The sequence below is a fragment of the Eucyclogobius newberryi genome, unplaced genomic scaffold (assembly GCF_026437365.1).
Source record: "Eucyclogobius newberryi isolate DKJ021-1_F unplaced genomic scaffold, fEucNew1.0.hap1 SCAF_19, whole genome shotgun sequence".
Lineage (NCBI taxonomy): Eukaryota > Metazoa > Chordata > Actinopteri > Gobiiformes > Gobiidae > Eucyclogobius > Eucyclogobius newberryi.
Genome location: NW_027315823.1, coordinates 32,711,889 through 32,734,818, shown reverse-complemented (window position 1 = coordinate 32,734,818; position 22,930 = coordinate 32,711,889). Strand labels below are relative to the sequence as shown.

The window sequence follows — 22,930 nt, the reverse complement described above, 5'->3', positions numbered from 1 at the left end:
GCAGACATACTTTCCCCCACCACTACAAACGTGTATAGGCCCCTCCCCTCTCTGCCCAGGATTCCCCCTGAAATAGAGAAGCTACAGCTCAGTGGAACTTTACTGGTTAAATAAAACAAATCTATATTTCTTTATACTTTATTCCTTGTGTCTCCCAGATTCTCACTCATTTAGCATGGCAGCTGCTCCTACTGTTTTTGCACACATTGCTTTAAAACGTTTTACGTATTTGGCCTAAACTTAACTCTCCTAAAAACGACAGCTTTAAATGTACTCCATGAGACTAAGTAGCTTTTTCTGGTCGTTTTAACTTCTGAGGTCCCTGCATTGCCCAGAATGTTTCACACAGGCAAGAACAATGTAATAACAGAAACATGATTGACGCTTCATAGAGACAAACGGGTGGAACTTCCCTCACCAGCAAAAGAAATGTTTAAAAAAAAAACAGCTGTATTAGATTTAAAGGCAACATTATGTTGTATGGACGAGTATGATGAGTTTTAACTTTTAACCATGTTATAACTATTGTTCCCTCAGCATTAGATTATAATTAATTAAGTATTTTGATCGATTGATTCATGCATGTATTGTTATTATTGAATTTGAGGCTCAGGTGCTCAGAAATGTTCTGTTCTCACCAGGGCCGGCCCAAGCCTTCAGGGGGCCCTACGCGAAAACATTTTTGGGGGCCCCTCACCACGTCATCAGAATCAGTTTTATTGCCATTGTCAGTAAACAATTCACATATGGAACTTTCTTCAACGCAAACAAAGTTCACCAAAACTCCAGGGCATCCGTTTGCCAGTTAGTTTATTCTCAACACCTCACAAGCTCAAATATTGATAACTTAAATCCCACAATGCAACTTGGTATTCCGCTGACATCACCTCTACTCCCTGTACAAATAACACACGTCCCAGATATGTTTTTGGGTGTATTTGTGGGCGTTAAGGGTCGACAGCCACATTAGCAGTTTAAATTAATGAACAGGGGGGGTCTGGGGGAGATTTTCAGACCTTTTTTGGGTCTTCTGGTGCATTTTAAAGTGGTCCAGCCGGCTAAAGTAAGAGTAAAATGTTGAGGTTGTAATGCTATAAAATGATGATGTGATGAAACTGCCAGAAGAAAATGATTAAAGCCAGTTATTAATACATTAGTGTACTTAATTACTCAATACAATATTGGCTATGAAAAATAATTATGGTCAAATTGATTCATTTTAACTGAAAATGTAAAAGTAATAGTTATCCTTACTAATTTATCTTTTACTGCTCCCAACTGTTCCTTCTTGCCAAAGTGACAAAACAAGTTATATTAAATTAAACAAATGGCATAAGCATTGCTTGATTAACAATTAACACTGATAAAACAAACATGTTATTCCCAGAGAATGAACAGAACGAGAAGTGAAGGTCCAAACCTCGCTTTAGTGAAGAGACTGTGTTTCTGCAACTTTGCCACTTTTGTATAAAAATATATAGTATTATTCTATAACAGACGTAATCAGTTATTTTTCACTATCAATTTATTATAATTTATAACAAATAGTCTAATGATGCTTTTTAAATAAATTGAAATGTTTTATTGCTCTATTAAAAGTTAATTACAATATAAATGTTTGTTCTGATCAGAACACCACACACTGGACTCCTGCACCTTTACGTTCCTCTTATTCCACGTTAAGAAGTCAAAGTAAAACAGACATCACGAGTCACGATTGATCTCACACATGGTGATGTGAGAGAGAGGGACGCAAACTCAAACCCGCTCATCTCTGACTGAGGCTGCACAGGGGCCCGGGACAGGGGCCCGGGACAGGGCCGCACACTGTTCACTCCAAAGTTTCACGTCAGAGGTTCTGGACGAGACGGCGCTCGTCCGGACCGGATCTCCGCCTCTTAGTGACCTGGGCCATAGACGCCCCTCCCCGGCCTCACCTGCAGCTGACACGACCGGGCTGGTGTAAATGTGAAGCTTATTATCTTTCATTCAGACACATATTGTGCGCGGGGCAGAGCTCTCGTCGCCTCCAGCCTGAGCGAACTAACGTGACAGAATCGTGTTGTTTCAAACAGCAGCATTAACCATCTCTTTGTAAGAGAAGTTCAATACCTGGAGAGTGTTGTTGAGTTTGCAGTTTCTTTACATCGTCAAGAAGTTTCTTCTTTCGTTTTTCGGCATCGGGGGGATATATTCTTCTGGACATGAGGACCACGTTCTGTTGTGTTTATGTTTTGCTCTCGAGCTCCTCGCGCACAATGAAGTTGACCAATCAGCGCAGGTTTGGTGTCTTGGTTGCCAGAATGTCATTACAAATAAATGCGGTTTGTGCGTTATGTTACCGCTGCCGCGCCAGCAGCGCTACTACACTAGTGGCGCACGCTGCGCTTGCACTTCGCATAAGACGGGTTGTTGTTGTTGTTGTTGTTGTTGTTGTTGTTGTTGTTGTTGTTGTTTTATGGCAGTTGGCATCCAATTGTTGCATTACCGCCAGACTTTATTTCTCAGACTTTTCGTAGTCCTCAGACTGTCGTAGTGCGTAAAAGTACTCCTTCCATTGCTTTGGTGTTACAAAGCCCATGAGGTCATGATATGTCTTTGTGACTAGAATAGTTGTTGTTTCAGAGACCAACCGGCTTCATTCCAGGGAGACTCTTCTTCATCTTACGGCGGCTTGTTAGGCCCGAGCGCCACAAGCTGGCGAGAGGCCTATTAATCTCGTAAGGCCGTGCAAAGCACGGCTGCGAAAGTGCGCACGTAGTGCGCACGAAATCGAGCGCGAAGCGCTCGCCCACTTCCAAACACTCACTAACGCACTCCTTCACTCACGCACGCCCCGTGCATACTAATTAGTAGTAGGAAAATGGAACATTGCCGTTGTAAACGGGCGAAGCCCGTGCAAAAGTGCGCACTAAACGAGCACTTTACATTGAGATGACGACCGCTTCGCGGTCGTCATCCCCATATAAAGCACTCATTTGCGCTAAGTAGCTCACGAATACATTCCCCATCTCTTGCATGTTCCGTGCATATAAGCATGTAATGCAAAAATTGAACATTATTACTGTATAGAGGGCCAAAAACACAAAGTGGGCGGAGCCCACTCAAAATTAACGAAAGTACCCGTCAGTGACCAGGGACCCACAGCATGAGGTAGGAAAGCGCGAGCGCTTTCCGAAAATGTATAGTTTATGATATTTGAAAAATGGGAAACATTGTTTTCGCATCGGAATATTATTAGGCCCGAGCGCCACAAGCTGGCGAGAGGCCTATTAATCTCGTAAGGCCGTGCGAAGCACGGCTGCGAAAGTGCGCACGTAGTGCGCACGAAATCGAGCGCGAAGCGCTCGCCCACTTCCAAACACTCACTAACACACTCCTTCACTCATGCACGCCCCGTGCATACTAATTAGTAGTAGGAAAATGGAACATTACCGTTGTAAACGGGCGAAGCCCGTGCAAAAGTGCGCACTAAACGAGCACTTTACATTGAGATGACGACCGCTTCGCGGTCGTCATCCCCATATAAAGCACTCATTTGCGCTAAGTACCTCACGAATACGTTCCCCATCTCTTGCATGTTCCGTGCATATAAACATGTAATGCAAAAATTGAACATTATTACTGTATAGAGGGCCAAAAACACAAAGTGGGCGGAGCCCACTCAAAATTAACGAAAGTACCCGTCAGTGACCAGGGACCCACACCATGAGGTAGGAAAGCGCGAGCGTTTTCCGAAAATGTATAGTTTATGATATTTGAAAAATGGGAAACATTGTTTTCGCATCGGAATATTATTCTTTCTTTCTTCTTCTCGGGACCAACCCCCCTATTTTTCACCCAGTGAACATTGACGAAAAGTCACAAAAATTTGCACACCTCTAAAAATCGTGCCTCTCTACATTCTGGCTATTTCCCTTTTCTAAAATAAAAAAATTGGCGCGTCAGCGCCCCCAAATGTACCAAAAATGCATTGAGAGATGGGAAATGACCCAAAAAAAATCTGATCGTAGAATCATGAAATTTGGCGCAGAGGTAGATGGTGACAAGAGAAGTAAAAAATATTATTTCGGCAACGCCGTCCGCCCAACCAGATGTCGGCCATATTGCTTCAAAAATGGCTAAACATGACTTCGGAGTTTTTCCAAACGTCGTACTTTTACGAACTCCTCTCAGGGCGTTGGCCCTAAAAAGCTGAAATTTGGTGAAAATGCTACTGAGAAGTGGGACATCAAAAGTTATCCAAATTACATTGATACCTCTCACGGCCTCTGTGCGGCGAAGCCGCAAACTGTAGCTAGAATTTCAGAAATCTCCCATATTTAAAATTTCTGCCGTTTGCGCAGATAAAGTCCGAATTGCGTCAAATTAGAATCAGTTGTTAAACTCTTTGCCCTAAACCTACTTGAAGTGAAATAAATTCATTTGGCGCCACAGCGCCCCCTACAGATTTTATATGGAGGTTAAATGTTTAGTTTTGCGAAATTATATGAAATTTGACACACAACTCAATTTTAGCATCCCCATCAAAAAAGTCAATGAGACCCATGTCATAATTGTTATGGCGTTGCCGTAACGATGACCGAAACCTCCCATGTTATTCCAATGGGGAAATCGCCAGAACATGTTTACATTTTAGACTTTCACAAACTCCTCCCAGGGCTTTAGCCCTATTAACCTGGAATTTGGTGAGACTCATCTTCAGGGGTGGACCATCAAAAGTTATCCACATTTTTATTCAAAGAGTCACGGTGTCTGTGCGGCAAAGCCGCACATTTTGCCAAGAATTCAAAATAAAATAGCTTTTTGATGGTAAAACAAAGGGGAGAAGATGTGACAGCGTCACAGATTCAGCAGTAGGCGTAATAAAAGGACAATTGGGGCGCGTTAGCGCCCCCTCCTCTTGCGGCGTGGCGGCGGCGTGGCGAGGGCCGATCATTGCCGCTTGCGGCTATATTTGTTGTTGTTGTTGTTCCACGGCGGCCGGCATCCAAGTGTCGCATCACATTGGGGGCCCTATTAACGCCTCGGGGCCCTACGCGGCTGCTTAGTTCGCTTATAGGCTGGGCCGGCCCTGGTTCTCACCTACCCCCTATCCCCGCCTATGACTGAACATTCTTGAGAGATTTTGAAACGATTAACGACTACACGTCCTGGAGGGCTTAAACATTTAGCACTAAAAACACGTCAATGAAAATGCTGTTCATTACAGTGAAACGTCACTATGAAGAGGCGGGGCCTATCACTTTTGTAGTTTTGAACTGAAAGTCAATAGATCAGTTTCTATTGGAACGCTGTTATAAAAGTTAATGTTGCGGTTTACAATGAGCTAAATGTTAAATGAGTATCTTCTCATGTTACAGTGCAACACTAAGTACCAGTAAACACATAAAGTTTCTTTTAAACGTCATTATCTCTGCTGTGGACTTGAGCCCGGCTGTGAATGCGCGTCTCCGCCGCAGAGCACCGCGGTGCGTTACTTACTGTGCGCGCTCCCGGCACCGGCACACTCGCTGCACGATGGCCGAGGGAGGCGGACCTGAGGCGGGCAGCGCAGCGGAATCGGACTCGGAGCCGGTCGCTGTCGTTCAAGCCCCGTCGCCTTCTACCGAAAACCAAAAACAGACTATCGGCTCACTTTTAAAAACCACCCTGAGGAAAGGCGACGAATGGTAAAGATCTCACAGACTTATCATAAGCCCGAGTGTTTCAATTAGCATTAGCTGGTGAGCTAAGTAGTATGAAACAGGAAATGCTAGCATGCTAACTGTAGCTTCGCATTGGCATCGGGTGGTGTTATGCTACTGGTACTTGGCAAGCTAATGTGTCACTGGTTAGCAGCCTAGCAGCTCTATATTTCCCTTTCACTTCAGCTGTAGATGGTTTGATAATCCTAAAAATACCAGTGTCCCACACAAATGTATTAGTTAAACGATAATCTTAAACACCTGCCTTCATAGAAGTTTCATTGCTTTATATGGTTCACTTGCGAGGCCTGTATAATCACAAGTTGACTGGCACAGGCTGATAAAGGTAGATAGTTGATTGATAGAGCAGGCCCAGTGAGCTCTTGATAGTCAAACCGGTTTGTTGCTAATTAATTTATCGGGAACTCACACGAAATCACATCAGTTTCGATTTCGCTGAATACAAAGCTAAGTACCAAGTCAACAAGGATGTGGTTTACTAAAGTAAACCTAAGCCATGTCATTGGCTATGTTGACATGCACCTCACAAAATCTGAACTGATTTCTGGTTATTTCAGGTTATTGAATTGTCATTTAACAGTTACATGTGATATACATAATCTGATTTATTTGTGATTGTTTACATGTGTTCAGGGTTTGACAAGGACAATTTTGCAAAAAATCCAACTAAAGTGGCAATACAGGTTTTAAAGGGGACATTTTGAAAGAGTCATTTGAAAATGCATCAAAGTTTGTCTCCCAAATACATCCATACAATGATATATTCAATATATCATTATTGGATATCCAATCCTATGATAAACTGACTCATGTCATCAGGTGTTTTGATGATCAGATATCTCTTGGTCATGTAAGCACACACCAAAAATCAGTTCTAATTATTCACCCAAGGGAGAATTATTTTTGTTACCGACATATTCATGTGCAATTACTGTCGTGATAACATGCAATGGTATTTATGTATTTATTTATTTGTCTATGGGAGTTTTTTATTTATTTATAGGAGATCTTCTACTGAAAGTGTTTTTCAGACTTCCTATAAGTGATCTGTTCCTCTGTATCTACCTGCGTTGCACCAATGAAATTTCCCCATGTGGGACAATAAAGGAATATCTTATCTTATCTTATCTTATGCAGCCTACCTGCAGAAGAAAAAAATGATCAAAAATCTGTCAAATCTTCTAAACCAAACTTAACTTGGAAAATATAGTACCGCCACATTGTACATATTATATACTTGTGTTAATCTACTAATTTACTTTCCAATTGTTGAATTATCTGATTATTCTAGTGATAATCTTTCTGGCCATATAAATGTGAAACTAAATGCAGTTTTTGAAGCGTTGTCCCCATGGCATAAAAGCTCATGAGAAAAGGCACTTTCTGTGTAACATAAATTAACATTAAGATACATCTTATGCTGCAGTGGCTCTTTGCTAATATATTTACTGCATGTATAAAACTGACTTAAATAGAATAATTCAGTCTGCTTCGTTTTCCATGATTACACCAAAAGTAATGTGTAATTCTTTGAAACAAAGCTCATTAACTAAATAAGATTGTCACAGGGATCAGATTAAGTGGTGCTAGTTCGCTGTAACTATATATGGGGTTGGTTTTGGAAAGTGCTGGTGGCTGTGGAGATTTCTTTGCATTTTGTAGTGTCACGGTAGACGTGGTGATGTGGTGACATATTCTCACTAATATTCCTGTTTTTAGGTATCTTATTGACAGCCGGTGGTTCAAACAGTGGAAAAAATATGTGGGCTTTGACAGCTGGGACATGTACAATGTTGGAGAACAGAGCCTCTACCCAGGACCTGTTGATAACTCTGGGTTGTTCTCAGGTAAAACAAGAAATAATTTAACAGTACAGACAATTTTGTAAGAATTTAAAAAAGTTTATCCAAACCTAAAACTTGCTCCACTTTTTTTTAGACCAGGAAACTCAGGCCCTGAAGGAGCACCTTATAGATGAGCTGGACTACGTTCTTGTTCCCACTGAGGCCTGGAACAAACTTGTCAGCTGGTATGGCTGCCTCGAGGGCCAGAAACCCATTGTTAGAAAGGTAAAGGAAAACGCTTATTTCTTGACCATGTCGCCAGTTGTCCATAACTGTCCTGTCTGCAGGTGGTTGAACACGGCATGTTTGTCAAACATTGTAAAGTGGAGGTGTATCTGCTGGAACTCAACTTGTGCGAAAACGACAATATGGACAATGTCGTTACACGGCATTTCAGTAAAGCTGATACTATAGGTGTGGACCGTAATATATATTTATAATTTTGTATAAATGTTCCTGTTTTTGTAATTATCATCTACATGTTGTTTGCAGACACTATAGAGAAGGATATGAGGACGCTGTTTAATATCCCTTCAGAGAAGGAGACGCGGCTGTGGAACAAGTACATGAGTAACACGTATGAGCAGCTCAATAAGCCGGACAGCACCGTCCAGGACGCTGGGCTGTTTCAGGGACAGGTGAAAGAACACTAATAAACACTGATCTCTTTATACTTGATACCTTTTTACTTTTTGGTCATTTCACAAACAAGTGTGATTACTTGACGGTACTTTATGATGACTGCTGTACACACATTTTTCCAGACTGATCGTCTGACAGAATGTATCTATTTGTGCCAGCATAGTTATGAACATAAATTAAGGAAAAGATTTTAATTGTAAATTCCCAAATGACACAATGTGCTGCTGCCTTTTTCTTCACAGGTTCTTGTAATTGAACGCATGAATGAGGACGGCACATGGCCTAGACAAGCAACTCATCCCAAGTAAAGTTGTCTTTCATCATTTTTGATAAAGCATTTCTACCAGGTGCCTTGTTTATTTGTATTCTTTTTTCATTACTAGATCGAGTACAACATCCTCCAGGAATTTCACTACCTCTCCAAAGCTCTCCGCCAGCTCCTCTGCCAGCGCCTCGTCCACAGTCACCAATGGGGACAGCAGTAGTAGCAGCAGCAGCAGCAGCAGCAGTACTGGATACACGCTCAACAACAGCGCCGCCTCTGGCAACAGGCAAGACCTTTATGACTGAAGGATTTATAGCCCTGTTGGTGTAAGCAAAATCTCATAAGTGAACTGCTTTGTCCACAGATTGGGAGGCTACAGCTCGTATAGCTCCTCTTATAACTACAGAGAGTCGCAGTCCCAGCCCGGCCTCTGTGGGCTCAGTAATCTGGGTAACACATGCTTTATGAACTCAGCGCTGCAGGTAAATGTAATTGAAAATATGAAGTACTTGGTAGGGTTGCTGATTACTGAAACCATTTTTTAAGTAAAAAAAGCTGACTGAATTCAAGATAATATTTACAAATAAAAAGTAGGTTTCACCAAAATTTTCAAATATATGTAATTCTTTTGCCATTTTTGTACTGTATTTGTTATTTATCAGCAAAATTGTCATCAAATCCTATGCCAAGTTGGACAAAAGGACACGTACTGCATGCAAAATTTACCTTTTTGAGCTTTTAAAAATGCTATAACATTGTTCCCCCATCAAAATCATACCTGGAGATGTATTTAGCTTCATTCACGCTCGTTTCAGTAATCCTGTTTACGAGGTCGTCTTCTGTGCTCCCTCTCTGAGTCTTTAAAAAACAGGTTTTAAATTTCCCAGATTTGTGATGTCATAAGTAGAGCTCTGGAGTTCTCCTGTGCTGTTGTTAAGTCCATGAATCATTGCCAGACTCGTTCTGAGCATTTTTTCCCTGTAATTGTGGGTATTTGAACCACGTGCTTAAATTTGCGCGTCAGGGGCAAGCTAGCTTTTGTTTTTCTACTCATGGTAATTCCCTCTGCTGCCTGTAGATGGAGTACTAATGCAAAACCTGATGAGATTACCTGTCTGGTAGAAAGTCATGTGTGGTTTTTAATACCCACATTATTTTAAGTTGTAAACATGAGATGCCAAAGCAGGAGATACTCAAGAGCATGTTTAAAGGCTAATAACAATACAAATAATCCATAATATGTGTCCTTTAAACAAACCAGGACAAAACGGTGGAACCTCAACCTGGAAACTAAACCTGAGCTAATCAAATTCACTTTCTTTTTCAATTGTGTTTTTACATTCTTTATCTAAATCATGCATCTATTAGCTTTTAATGAAATTATATATTAAAATGAAATGTTTTTATTTTCCCCCTCCAGTGCCTGAGTAATGCGTCCCCACTCACGGAGTACTTCCTGAATGACCAGTACGAGGCAGAAATTAACCGAGAGAACCCTCTTGGAATGAGGGGCGAGATCGCAGAGGCTTATGCAGATTTAGTCAAGCAGATGTGGCTTAGTCGAAGCAGTTATGTTGCCCCACGGACCTTCAAAGTAAGTTTTGATGCTTAGCACTAATTGTTCATACATACATATTTTATGATGATCTGTTAATATGACTGCACTTATCTCTCCAGACGCAGGTCGGCCGGTTTGCCCCCCAGTTTTCAGGTTACCAGCAGCAGGACTCACAGGAGCTGTTGGCGTTTCTTCTGGACGGGCTTCACGAAGATCTGAACAGAGTCAAGAAGAAGCCCTACCTGGCCCTGAGAGATGCAGAGGGACGCCCGGACGAGGTCCTACTATACATGATAATACTCTCATACATTTTGTTGAAGGCAATAATTTAATATTTTTAGGCAATAGCCTTAGATCAATATAGTTATTACGTTTATATATTTATATCAACAGAACAATGCAATAGTATTACATTATATGAAGCAGTTATTGCTGCTTTTAGGTATTCTTTTTGTACAAAAGTTAATGTTTTCTCAAGTGCAACTTTATCTTGTCAAATCCTCTACATACAGTATAAGCTATAACTTTCCTTGACACAAGATGGCGCCAAACTAAAAAAGTGTTTTGTATGTGCGTTGCTTAAGCATAATGGGATGGAAATATCAGCTTTGAATTGACTGAAAGCTTTTTATTCCAAATTAGCAGACTGCAAAGTTTTTCCTCTCTTGAAACGTCTGCCACAAATTGAAAAAACCCAGTCAAGGCTAGTTCAACAAAGTCCAGTAACTTTACTCTTGCAAGAAAAGATAAGATGAGATAATCCTTTATTGTCCACACATGGGGAAATTTCATTGTTGCAACGCAGGTAGATGCAGAGGTAGATACAGAGGAAAAGAACAGATAACTTATAGGAAGTTTGAAAAACACTCTCAATAGAAGATCTCTTATAAACAAAAACTCCTATAGACAAAACCTCCCATTTCCCAACAAGGGATGGAGGGGAAAAATAATAAAGATAAAAAAATAATACCATTCCATGTGATCACGACAGTAATTCCACATGAATATGTGTCACAACAGTAATTGCAGAAGAAGAGAATAAAAAAGAAATTGTGAAATATAATTAACTTATCAAAATGTTTGGTTGTTTAACAGATCGTTGCTAAGGAAGCCTGGACTAACCACCGGTTGCGGAACGACTCAATAATCGTAGACATTTTCCATGGCCTGTTCAAATCCACGCTGGTGTGTCCAGAATGCGCCAAGGTGTCGGTGACCTTTGATCCCTTCTGCTACCTCACGCTGCCTCTGCCCATGAAGAAGGACCGCACCATGGAGATCTTCCTGGTGCGCTCCGACCCGCAGTCCAGACCCACACAGGTGAGAGGCGTGCAGCCGTGGAGCGTGATGAGTCTTGTTTTACTCCTCCATCGTTTATTGTGCAAATAAAGAACTGAAGATATTCATTACGTTCCAACTTTGACACCTTTTAGTTACTGTACCTAGTGTTGGGCGATACTGACAAAAAGGAATCGCTAGATATTTTCAGACAATATTTTAGATTTGAAATGTGCCAAATGCGGCTGTAAATGTTTTGGTTGATGTTCAGATATTGCACAAAACATGAATAAACCATAAAATTAACCACAAATGTGCAGAAATAGCACCTTTACCACCAGTTTAAGTTTTATAGACCATGTTTTCTTACTGCATTATTAGAGTCGTTTCTTTTTTCAGCACCGTGTGATAGTCCCCAAACTGGGCACAGTGACGGATCTGTGCAGCGCATTGTCCAAACTCTGTGGTTTCCCTCCTGAAAATGTGAGCGCCCGTTTGTGGTTAAATCACTGCTTTGTCAGGTTTCATCTGCTTTAGTAACACCATGTCCCGTTTTTGCAGATGGTGGTGGCGGACGTTTACAATCACAGGTTCCACAAAATTTACAGGCGGGACGATGGGCTCAACCAAATAATGGAGAAAGATGACATATTTGTGTGAGTAATGCTGAAAGTTAAAATGACTCTCTTGTTGAGGCGCATGTGTTTAAATGCTGCGCTTCAGTCATCGTTCTGACCTCCAACAGACTGTTTCTGTGTCCCAGTTATCAAGACAGAAAAACAATGTGCAGTTTATCACAGTAACAATTCAAGCAAGTAATAAAAAGTAGGGAAATCAATCAAACCAATATTTTGATCCAATTATGTTAACTCATTAACTCACATTGTTATTACATTTACAGTATTAATCAACGTTTGAGAGTTCATTTCTGATTCTGTTCACAGTAGTTCCATGGAGACTTTAGCACAACGGAGCATAACTCTGGCCTCACGTGGACAATGGCGAGAAACAAAAGGGAAAATAACACAAGGGCTTTCACTATTTTAAATTTCAGATGTTAAACTTTATCCAAACGCAGGACGCAGCGAAGTTGGATTTTCAATCTCTGTTGAACTGGGGGTTCTGAAATGTTACCATAGGTTTTAAGTAAGATTGCAGAGTTAGAAGGCTGTTCCAGTGTGAATTTCAAGCCGAAACTCAAAGAATCCAACCTCTGAGAACAACTGGAATGTAACAACTGAGTAGATGAATCTAACTTCTCTTCTGGATAAACCTAAGTGAATAGTCGTCCTTCAAAGTCAAACCAAGTGACAGCACTACGTTTGATAGAAATCTCCAAAGCAGATTGAAAAACACACACATTAAGATGAATATCCTGGTATCGGTATATGTTGTGATGTTTTTTCCTCCTCCATCTCCTCTGCAGGTATGAGGTGCAGGAGGAGGACAGCGAGCGCATGAATCTGCCCGTGTACTTCAGGGAGCGTCACTCTAAACAGTCGAGTGGCTCGTCCAGCACCATGTTGTTCGGACAGCCTCTGCTCCTCACGGTGCCGCGCCACAACCTCAGCGCTGACCTGCTCTACGACAAGATCATGGAGAGGATCGGGTACGGCCTTCTGCCTCTGGAAACTCGGGCTGTTGTCACTGCTAGAAAAGCACTCACTGTCCATACATTATATTTTACATTTTTTTTTTTATAGTCGGTCGTGTATTCATGGACTGTTTTTCTGCGAGAGCCTAAAGACTTTTTCCCATGACATTTAATGATGATTTTCAGTTTCTGTTTGTTTAAACCAGTTTATTTGTATGATTCTTTCAGGCGTTACGTGAAGCCAGTGCAGAGTCTTGGTGGTGAGAGCAGAGCCTCGGCTTCAGCCTCTGCCACTCTGAGCAGCAGCAGCCAGGCCCCGGAGTGCTCCTCGTCTGCTGTGGATCCCGCTCTGGACTCCGGTCTGAATCCCGGTCTAGACTCTGGTCCAAACCCCGGGGCGAGTGCCTGTGGGAGTCCGCCCTCTGACGCCGCCTCCTGCAGTGCCAGCTCCAGTAACGGCACCAGCCACGCCGCGCCCTGCACCGAGACCAACGGCACATACGAGGGTGAGGAGTCTCCTCTTCAACGGCCTTGTCCAGGTTTTCATACTATACACTTTACTTTTTATTTAACTTTCTATTTCTTGTTTATATCTATTGTACTCTGAGTAAGCCCTGCTCACGGAGCAGAACTTTTAGTTTTTGTTTACATCGTGAAAAAAGCATGCAAATAATTGCAATTTAAAAAGTTCATCGCTGCCCTGCTGTAATAAACCTTAAATCTAATTAGGAGATGAAGTAAGAAAAGGTAGACTAAGGAAGTACATTGCAAAGATGAAAATGGAAACTTTGACATGAGGAAAAAGTCAAACATTTCTTAGGGAAATGGAGGAAATGGCTGTTAGTATAGAGAAAGATGGCATCATCATGGCGTCCCTGATTAAAGTTGTGCTGGTCGATTCAGGTGAGGAGGAGGCCATGGACCACCAGCAGAGCCCAGAGCCGGACCACGGCCAGTCTGAGGGAGAAAAGGAGGCGTCTGAGCTGGAGAACGGGACAAAAACAGACAAACTAAACTCTTCACCAGCCAAACTCTTCACTTTCAGCATCGTCAACTCGTACGGGACGGCAAACATCAGCCCGCTGCCCTGCGACGGAAACATACTCAAACTGAACCGTGAGTACAACTCAAGAGCCAACAGTCTCATTTAACCCTCGGATCAAGTCATGCTGTCGATGTTGCACGATTATAGAAATGCACTGATAAAGTACAACATAGTGAGGAAATTGCACCACATGTTTTATAATATTTATTAGTTTTTTGAGGATTTTATAAGAATAAAAAGACAATATTAGGGTTGCACAGATATCAATACTGGTATTTTATGGGTTGGATATCAATTTCCTTCCAATACTGACCCGATACTCCAAATGAGTTTTATCATTAGTTTATTTTATAATGTTTTGCTGTTGTAAAGTTACTGCATTAACATGTTAAAGTAATTTTAAGGAAATCAACCAAAAGTAAGCCCAAGTATCAATATCTAAAAAGATGAATATGTGCCTCTCTAGACATAATTAGTGTTGTGTGCTTTACAATTCCCATTTACTTTTCCCATAGACCTTTTTGAATTAAAAAAATAAAATATATTAGCACTCTATTTTACACTGAATATAATTGCGTAATTTGTTACCACGCAGTTGTTCCTTCAAACTCCTAATATTAGACATTTTTTGTAAAGTAAGTTAATGGAAAAAATTAATGAATGAGAAATTAACCTCTGGAACCATGGAGATATATATATATATATATATATATATATATATATATATATTATGCCATGAAAAAGAGAACTTTTCTCATTGTTTTTTCCCGCATAAATAAATAAAATTAACGAATGAAAGAAGGCGAGCGGGACGCCACATATCTATTGCACCAGCGGTAGTTGATGTAATATATTCCAAAACCTCATTTCCCAAAACGTAGGATACAGTCTAACCTTGAGTCTCCTTCCTGTTGCCCTCAACTTTCAGCATAAGCTCCTATAACTGGTCTAGAATATTTAAGTAATTTGTATTTTCCTGCAGCACATTCCACGGTGGCTATCGACTGGGACGCTGAATCCAAAAAACAGTGCTACGACGAACAGGAGGCCGAGGTTAGAGCTGGGATCTTCATCATTTGTTTGTTGTCTTTGCGATGTCATGTGTGTCTATCGTTGTGTAAATATTTGTGCTCAGGCCTACGAGAAGCACGACAGCATGCTCCAGCCCCAGAAAAAGAAGGCCACTGTGGCGCTGAGGGAATGTATCGAGCTGTTCACCACCATGGAGACGCTCGGGGAACACGACCCATGGTAAGGATCAGGGACTACTATATCATGCAGGATTAAAGATGGGCCAGCTCATTTTCAAACTGCAGAAGAAGGAAGTAGTTGTTTAAACCTTTCTAGCTCAGTCCCAGCGCTCACAAACCCTAAAAATTAGATGATTGTCAGTGTGTAGAGGTCAGTTCTGGTTTTACCATACACTTTCTGGGGTGGAACAAGTTATGTACCACAGCCTTAAAATAAAATAATAGTTTATTAGTGTGATCTGTAATGGAGTAAAATAAACCTCAACTCTAGACTAAGGCAAGGGGTTAAGTAGATGTGATGCAGGACAAAGTCAAGACTGGACCAGAATACGTGTGGTCACTGCATTCACATTAGTACTCCAGACTATAGGGGCCACCACTGTCTAAAAACAAACTGAACAAATAATTGGTAATACAAATTCGGGCTGAGCGATATATATCAGTTCCAGTATCGGCAGCTCCCCCAAAGATATCCGCGCCGAAGTGTTCCCAGTTTGTCCTCGGTGCATCAGATTTGTTTTTTTGCACAGACTCGTAAGTGAACCTGGAAACAGAAGAGCGATAAGATGAAAATATGGCCATATGTTTACACAATCACATAACAAAAGTCCATATCGGCCCATTCCTAATAAAAATGTGACCTTTGTACTCCAAAAATGTCCCAGCTTTTTTCATAGTTTTGGCTGGGGTGCGACTTATACTTATACTTATATGCCTACATACATATACTCCGGAGCGACTTTTTATTTTCACACTTGCAACCGCATTTCATTCTCCATTGCTACTTATATATGTTTTTTTCTTCTCTATTCTGCATTTTTTTAGCTGGTGCAATTTATGTGATTTATAGTCTGAAAAATACGGTAAATAAAATGACTCAAATATGGAGGGCCACAAGTGACTGCTGGTGCCTGGTCATATAAACTGAGTCAACAAACACAGATTAACATGTACTAATCTGATGCTGTGTGTTTTATCACCTTGGTTAATTTGCCACACCAGTTCCTAGAAGGACTTTTAACAGATCCGATTTCAGTGAATGCAATATTAAATAGGTTTACCAACAATGAAAAGTACTAATGACTACCATGAATATGTCAAGAAGACTTAAGTATAGCACAGAAACACTCGCATGTACTCACACTTGCGCTTTGTCACACGCACACACACACACACACACACACACACGCGCTCTGTCACGCACACACAAACGGACACACACACACACGGACACACACATGCACGCACACGCACAAACAAACAAATCAGACGTCACCATTTTACAATTATTCAACGATAATTGGCCCCCTGACAGTGAAATCCATGTGAACGGCTTTATGAAATCAAACTTTCTGACAAAGTAAAGTTCATGTGACAGAAGCAGCCATATAGAAACGTTTTTTCATTTAGGTTTTCTTCTGTGCAGTAGATTCTATTGACATAACTGAATTATCACGTTGATGGTTTAACAGATGAGTCTTGACATCCCAAACTAACTTTTTAACAGGTTGTACTTGAATGTAGTGAACATATTGAGTTGTCTTTGCAGGTATTGTCCCACGTGCAAGAAACACCAACAGGCCACAAAGAAGTTTGACCTGTGGTCTCTGCCTCGCATCCTGGTGGTTCATCTAAAGCGCTTCTCGTATAATCGCTGCTGGAGGGACAAGCTGGACACTGTGGTAGACTTTCCCATTAGGTGAGTTAAAATACTGTTCGAATGAATCCAAGAAACTGCACAGAGATCAAAAGAGCAAAGTTTTCTCTTCAAAATGTGGATGATCTTAAAGCTATCAAAAAGTAGCTGATGGTGAACTTTGTTTAAATACGTTTTTTGGTGAACGTTTTGGAACTATAGCATAAGTAGATCCTCTTTTTACTTTTTGTTTCGTAATAGAAATGGGTTCATTGAGCTCCTGGTTGTTTAAAACTGAAGGACTGATAAGCCCGGTCTCCTCATGTTACATTTCATTGTCACAAGCAGCGAATCCTCATTTAAATGTATTTGTTTTTGAAAAGTGGGTGTATGATATTTTTCAAACAGTTACCTACATTGATGATGAAAACAATTATAACGTGGTTAAAATTTCATTAGAGTTTCATTAAATAATGCATATAAACTTAACATATAAAGTTAAAACCTTATGAAACAAGAAATGAATCAAACTGTCCTGATTTGACCTTTGAGTAACTTCCTGACAGCGGAAGTGGACTCTTGGCGCGAGGATGTGAGGAATTGGCTACTTGATTTAGGAAGTGAATGTTTATACTGTAACTGCATAATAACTATGTCCTTTCTGTTTCAGGGACTTGAACATGTCGGAGTTTGTGTGCGATCCTAAAGCTGGGCCCTTCATCTATGACCTCATCGCGGTTTCAAACCACTACGGCGGCATGGGAGGAGGGCACTGTAAGTCTGGAGGAATTTATCTGCATTTACAACAGTTTTGTTCTTCTTTTTAAACTTTTTCATTTTCCCCCACATAAGTTAAGATCATATGATGTCCATCTCTTGTTCCTATACTTAAATAATCAACAATACAATACCTTTCACACATACTAAATAATGTATGTTAGAGCTCAAAAGCAGGCCTAAATATAGAGAAAAGATTCAGAGGGACATTCACATTACACCTATTGACAAATAAAAAGGGAGTGTCTACAGAGCCACGGCCAAATAAAAAAGCTATTCACATATTTGGTCTTGTGACAGATGAGAAAAGTCCTTTAAAGAAGACTTGTTAGGCCCGAGCGCCACAAGCTGGCGAGAGGCCTATTAATCACGTAAGGCCGCACGAAATCGAGCGCGAAGCGCTCGCCCACTTCCAAACACTCACTAACGCACTCCTTCACTCACGCACGCCCTGTGCATACTAATTAATAGTAGGAAAATTAAACATTACCGTTGTAAACGGGCGAAGCCCGTGCAAAAGTGCGCACTAAACGAGCACTTTACAACATAGTCATGTTCACCACCAGACTGGTCGTGTTGGCGCTTGTGGCTGTGTCATGTGGCGTCTCAGGAATGTTTTTGGAGGAGGCTGACCAGGACATGGTTGACTCACTGAATAAATTCGAAGCCCTTGCAGCAGAACAAGTGCACGAGTGGCCACAAAGCTACTCAGACATGCCAGAAGATGATGAAACCGCTTCACCTGAGCCACTTGTCCCATTGACTTGTCCCCTTGGCTTTATGGCTTTATTTTTACGTTCCCCATCTCTTGCATGTTCCGTGCATATAAACATGTAATGCAAAAATTGAACATTATTACTGTATAGAGGGCCAAAAACACAAAGTGGGCGGAGCCCACTCAAAATTAACGAAAGTACCCGTCAGTGACCAGGGACCCACACCATGAAGTAAGAAAGCGCGAGCGCTTTCCGAAAATGTATAGTTTATGATATTTGAAAAATGGGAAACATTGTTTTTGCATCGGAATATTATTCTTTCTTCTTTCTTTCTTTCTTTCTTTCTTTCTTCTCTCGGGACCAACCCCCCTATTTTTCACCCAGTGAACATTGACGAAAAGTCACAAAAATTTGCACACCTCTAAAAATCGTGCCTCTACATTCTGGCTATTGCCCTCAAATGTACCAAAAATGCACTGAGATAGGAAATGACCCAAAAAAAATCTGATCGTAGAATCATGAAATTTGGCGCAGAGGTAGATGGTGACAAGAGAAGTAAAAAATATTATTACGGCAACACCGTCCGCCCAACCAAATGTCGGTCATATTGTTTCTAAAATGGCTAAGCATGACTCGGGAGTTTTTCCAAACGTCGTACTTTTACGAACTCCTCCCAGGGCGTTGGCTCTAAAAAGCTGAAATTTGGTGAAAATGCTACTGAGGAGTGGGACATCAAAAGTTATTCTAATTACATTGATACCTCTCACGGTCTCTGTGCGGCGAAGCCCCAAACTTTAGCTAGAATTTCAGAAATCTCCCAAATTTAACATTTCTGCCGTTTGCGCAGATAAAGTCCGAATTGCGTCAAATTAGTGAAGTGAAATAAATTCATTCATTTCTTGTATTTAGTCCTGATCTATGACAAAGGAGATAATTATTTTATATTTAAAATTGTAAGATTAATCCAAAAGGAACAAGATCTCAGAAAATGATGGAACTTGATCTTGAGTTTCTTTCATGAGTTTATATTTGGCTCGGACAAAGAAAGGATTAAACACTGAATAGATGAAAAAAGATCAAATTACATTATTTATTATGTACATTACATCAAAATCTCTTTTTTTGTCTTGTGTGAAACCTGTATTGTTCCATATCAAACATGTAAATCACTCAAAATACAACTTAAAGTGAGTTAACTCTGAGGCAAAACCCTTCTAACATGGTTTAAAGATTTTGGATAATATATCAACCTAAAATCCTTCCAGGGACTTTTCCAATCCTAAATAATGAATAGTAGAAGTACACCCTTATCTTTACTGGTAACACATTAACTTAACTCTGAATAGTTTGATATGACAAAGATGCTTAGTCAAGCAGGACATTTGTAGGTAAAGTAACATTTTAACTCTTGTGTTTCCTCCAGAGTTTGTTTTTGCCTTTTGCTCCTGCCGTTTATCTTTACCTTTGTTTATCTGTCACAAACAGACACGGCCTACGGCAAGAATAAAATGGACGGAAAGTGGTATTACTTTGACGACAGCAGCGTTTCGTCTGCCTTAGAGGACCAGATTGTGGTGAGATTTTACTACGAGATGAGTCAAAGTAACATATCTGAGCCTGTCTGGGACAAATGTTCTGGGTTTAGTCAAATTTAGTTGTAATGTAACCGTAGTGTACCCATTTTAAAGTTACAATGTTGATCCAAACCAACTTGGACCTGGACTAATGGGATTTTAGCAAAGTCTGATAAACACAATAACCAGCTTATCAAAGATGCACTGTAAAACTAACAGCTCACCACCACATTTCAAAGATCTTAAGTACTGTTTTTCTTTTTGTTTAGCTTTTTTGCTTGAGAAACATGAAGTGAAAGGAATTTAAATATAACTGCAAAGAATGCACATACAATGCTGTCCCTAAAAGTTTGATATTTGGCTAACATAACGTAACATTTGAAACAGTATTTTGGGACATTCCTGTATTGCATGTATGTAATTGTACTTAATTTGGTAGAATAATATGTGTGGTAAATGTAAGTTATAGTTTTACACCGGTCAAGTGGCAGTTTGTGAAGAAAAGTTTGTAAGTACAGGAAGTAACATAGAGTTTGAAAACACATTGAAGGCTTAGGACTCACTGTAGGAGGGGTTCAATCTACGGCTAAACGGCACTGATCACAGGATTAGACTTGACACTTAAATATAAAAATAACTGTCTAGAAAGTACACGTAAACATGGTATTCATATAAAGGCAGAATAAACTTGCAATGTATTTCAATATTCTTATAAGCCCAGGGAAATAAAGACTATTGATAAACTGACTTACAGCCCTGACTGATTTGTTCTTAGTATTAAAATGTTGTAGTGAAATAGTTGGTCTTAGTATTAAAATGTTGAAGTGAAATAGTTGGTCTTAGTATTAAAATGTTGTAGTGAACTAGTTGGTCTTAGTATTAAAATGTTGTAGTGAAATAGTTGGTCTTAGTATTAAAATGTTGTAGTGAACTAGTTGGTCTCAATTTTGAGCTGAAAACATCCTCTACTAATGTCTTATTACTGCGTCATAGTAACTGTTTCCCTGTCGCTTCTCTTGCAGACAAAAGCGGCCTATGTGCTTTTCTATCAGCGCAGAGAGGACGACGACTCCCCCAAACCACAGCCCTCCGCGTCACTAGGGGGCGCTTCGCAGTCAGCGGACGACGACATGGACACAAACTAATCTAACTGACCCTAACGGGAGGAGCGGCACTGAAAATATAATGGCAAATAGAGACACTTGTACACTCAAAGCTACTCTAGTGAGAATATGGACATCATAGACTTTGCATTATTAAATCCACCTTTACCATGGTTTGGTTTTTGTCTCATTTGCTGAAATCTAAAGCCTCGACGAGCGGCCAAGAGACTTCCTCAACGCAATAGTGAGTTTGTGGCTAGTTGAACTCTAGTTGTGTCGGTCTGCGCTCCGAGATAAACCACGGTGTGTCCAGAAAGTAAAGACTTAAAAAAACACACACTCAAAACCAGAACAGGACTGCAACAAGACTATTACGCTTGAATTAAGGATTTCAAAACTGAGCCTGAAAAGTGCGGGATTGGGACTAAATCAGATCATGAATTCCAATCACTGGACTAGAAACAATGTGTTGGCAACAGTTTGACTACACACAACTGCAATATCATGTGACTGTTTCAAATCCTCTCCTTTTGACCTTTCCATTTTGGTTTTGGGTTTGTAGGTCATGTGCTGCGATCATGTGCAACAGCAGCGGACTGGTCTTTGAGTGCCCATAAAGCACTATATAAGTTTAATGTGTTCATAATTATATGTTCTCGTTTTAAATGTTACAAAAAGAAAAGGAAAAATACTGCAAAGTCTTGACAAATTGAATGCCACAATATCAATGAAGTGTGGGATTATTCGGAACATTTACAATTGTACGATTTTTCATATTATTCATAACAGGCAACAGTTCACTTAATTTAAATGGTGTAATAGAGCATCATTGTCCTATGTGGTCGGCTATGTAAAATTAAACCAAGTAAATGTGACATAAACTGCCTGGTAAATACACAGTTTGCGTTTACTTTTTTGGAGCGTAGACTCTTTTTGCGTCCAAAATGTCCCTCAGTATTACTTTAAGTCCCTTATGATTATATTGTGACTTGAATAATCACAAAGAATGACCCAACACATACTACTGAAGCGTAGGGCAACAGTTTTTTGAAATTTCTTTCTGGACACACCTCGCGTGGCCGAATCGTCCCACTAATAACAAACAAAAACAAGCCAAGTTTAAACCAAAGCTGTCCACATTATTTATGAACTCAACTGACCACTAGCTTCAAGCCTTCTAACAACAGAAACACCACAAATCCACCGCACCCTGCCCTCGCCCTTAAAGACGCACTCTAGGACTTTCACGTGGAGGCCCGGAATGTTCCACAGTATCGCATTAAACGTATCGATCTCACATTTATTCAATTAAAAATCACATCCACAACAACCATACCAAACTGATGATGAAAAGCGACTGTCCCCAATGAGACGGTTTAATGCCATACTGCGGAACATCCCAGGCAAAGTCACGACACCTCCATGACGACATAGTGACAGTGCAGCTTTAGTCATTTCTCTGATCTTCTTTCTAAACACAAAACAGACTTGAGCTACACTTTTTCTTTCTATTTATAACGACACACTGCTTGGGGCTGTCTCTAGGAACTTTGGGACAAAAAACTGTTATTTTGTGTTTTTATAATTAATGATATAAATGCATATGCGGCCTTTTTGATTCTTGCAAAGAAAAGGAGGCACTTTTGAAAAATGGCTTCATAGATATATATAATTTTGATGCTTCTGGTGAATATATAGACTATAATAATAATAGCTGTATGGGTTGGCCTTATTGGGTTGAATCATACATTTCCAGATCATTTTTAATGTTTTTTTTTTTTTAAAGCACATTTTGCTGCCTGATGAGACTTCTAGGTTGAAACTGCAATGGCTTGTTCTTCTAGTCGTGTACATTACTGCAGCTCTGTATTGATATGGCTATGTTGTTTGATATCTTAAAGCACACTGGGTGAAAATCAAAATAAACTAGAATAAAAGTG

At 40.4% G+C, this 22,930-nt stretch overlaps 1 protein-coding gene across 2 annotated transcripts; it reads left to right on the top strand.

Moving 5' to 3' along the window:
• Window positions 1–5,476: 5,476 nt before the first annotated feature.
• usp4 (ubiquitin specific peptidase 4 (proto-oncogene)) lies at window positions 5,477–22,930 on the top strand. 2 transcript variants are annotated; one of them, XM_072452691.1, is made up of 22 exons: window positions 5,477–5,672; window positions 7,428–7,555; window positions 7,647–7,777; window positions 7,840–7,966; window positions 8,045–8,190; window positions 8,437–8,498; window positions 8,578–8,745; window positions 8,824–8,941; window positions 9,880–10,053; window positions 10,137–10,295; window positions 11,113–11,337; window positions 11,695–11,778; window positions 11,857–11,951; window positions 12,722–12,904; window positions 13,118–13,395; window positions 13,793–14,005; window positions 14,917–14,987; window positions 15,070–15,185; window positions 16,734–16,883; window positions 17,491–17,594; window positions 19,799–19,887; window positions 20,910–22,930. In XM_072452691.1, exons 1-22 carry the CDS (start codon window positions 5,521–5,523, stop codon window positions 21,030–21,032), a joined length of 3,096 nt encoding a protein of 1,031 aa, XP_072308792.1. In that variant the 5' UTR covers window positions 5,477–5,520; the 3' UTR covers window positions 21,033–22,930. The 2 variants fall into 2 exon arrangements, with proteins under 2 accessions (XP_072308792.1, XP_072308791.1); XM_072452690.1 differs by having other exon boundaries at window positions 13,118–13,428.

Excerpts from the sequence above, each read along its gene's own strand:
- usp4 (XM_072452690.1), top strand. The coding sequence starts at position 5,521 with ATGGCCGAGGGAGGCGGACCTGAGGCGGGCAGCGCAGCGGAATCGGAC. Across the intron at positions 8,746-8,823 it reads AGCGCCGCCTCTGGCAACAG|ATTGGGAGGCTACAGCTCGT; the intron begins GCAAGACCTTTA and ends CTTTGTCCACAG. Across the intron at positions 13,429-13,792 it reads TCTTCAACGGCCTTGTCCAG|GTGAGGAGGAGGCCATGGAC; the intron begins GTTTTCATACTA and ends TGGTCGATTCAG.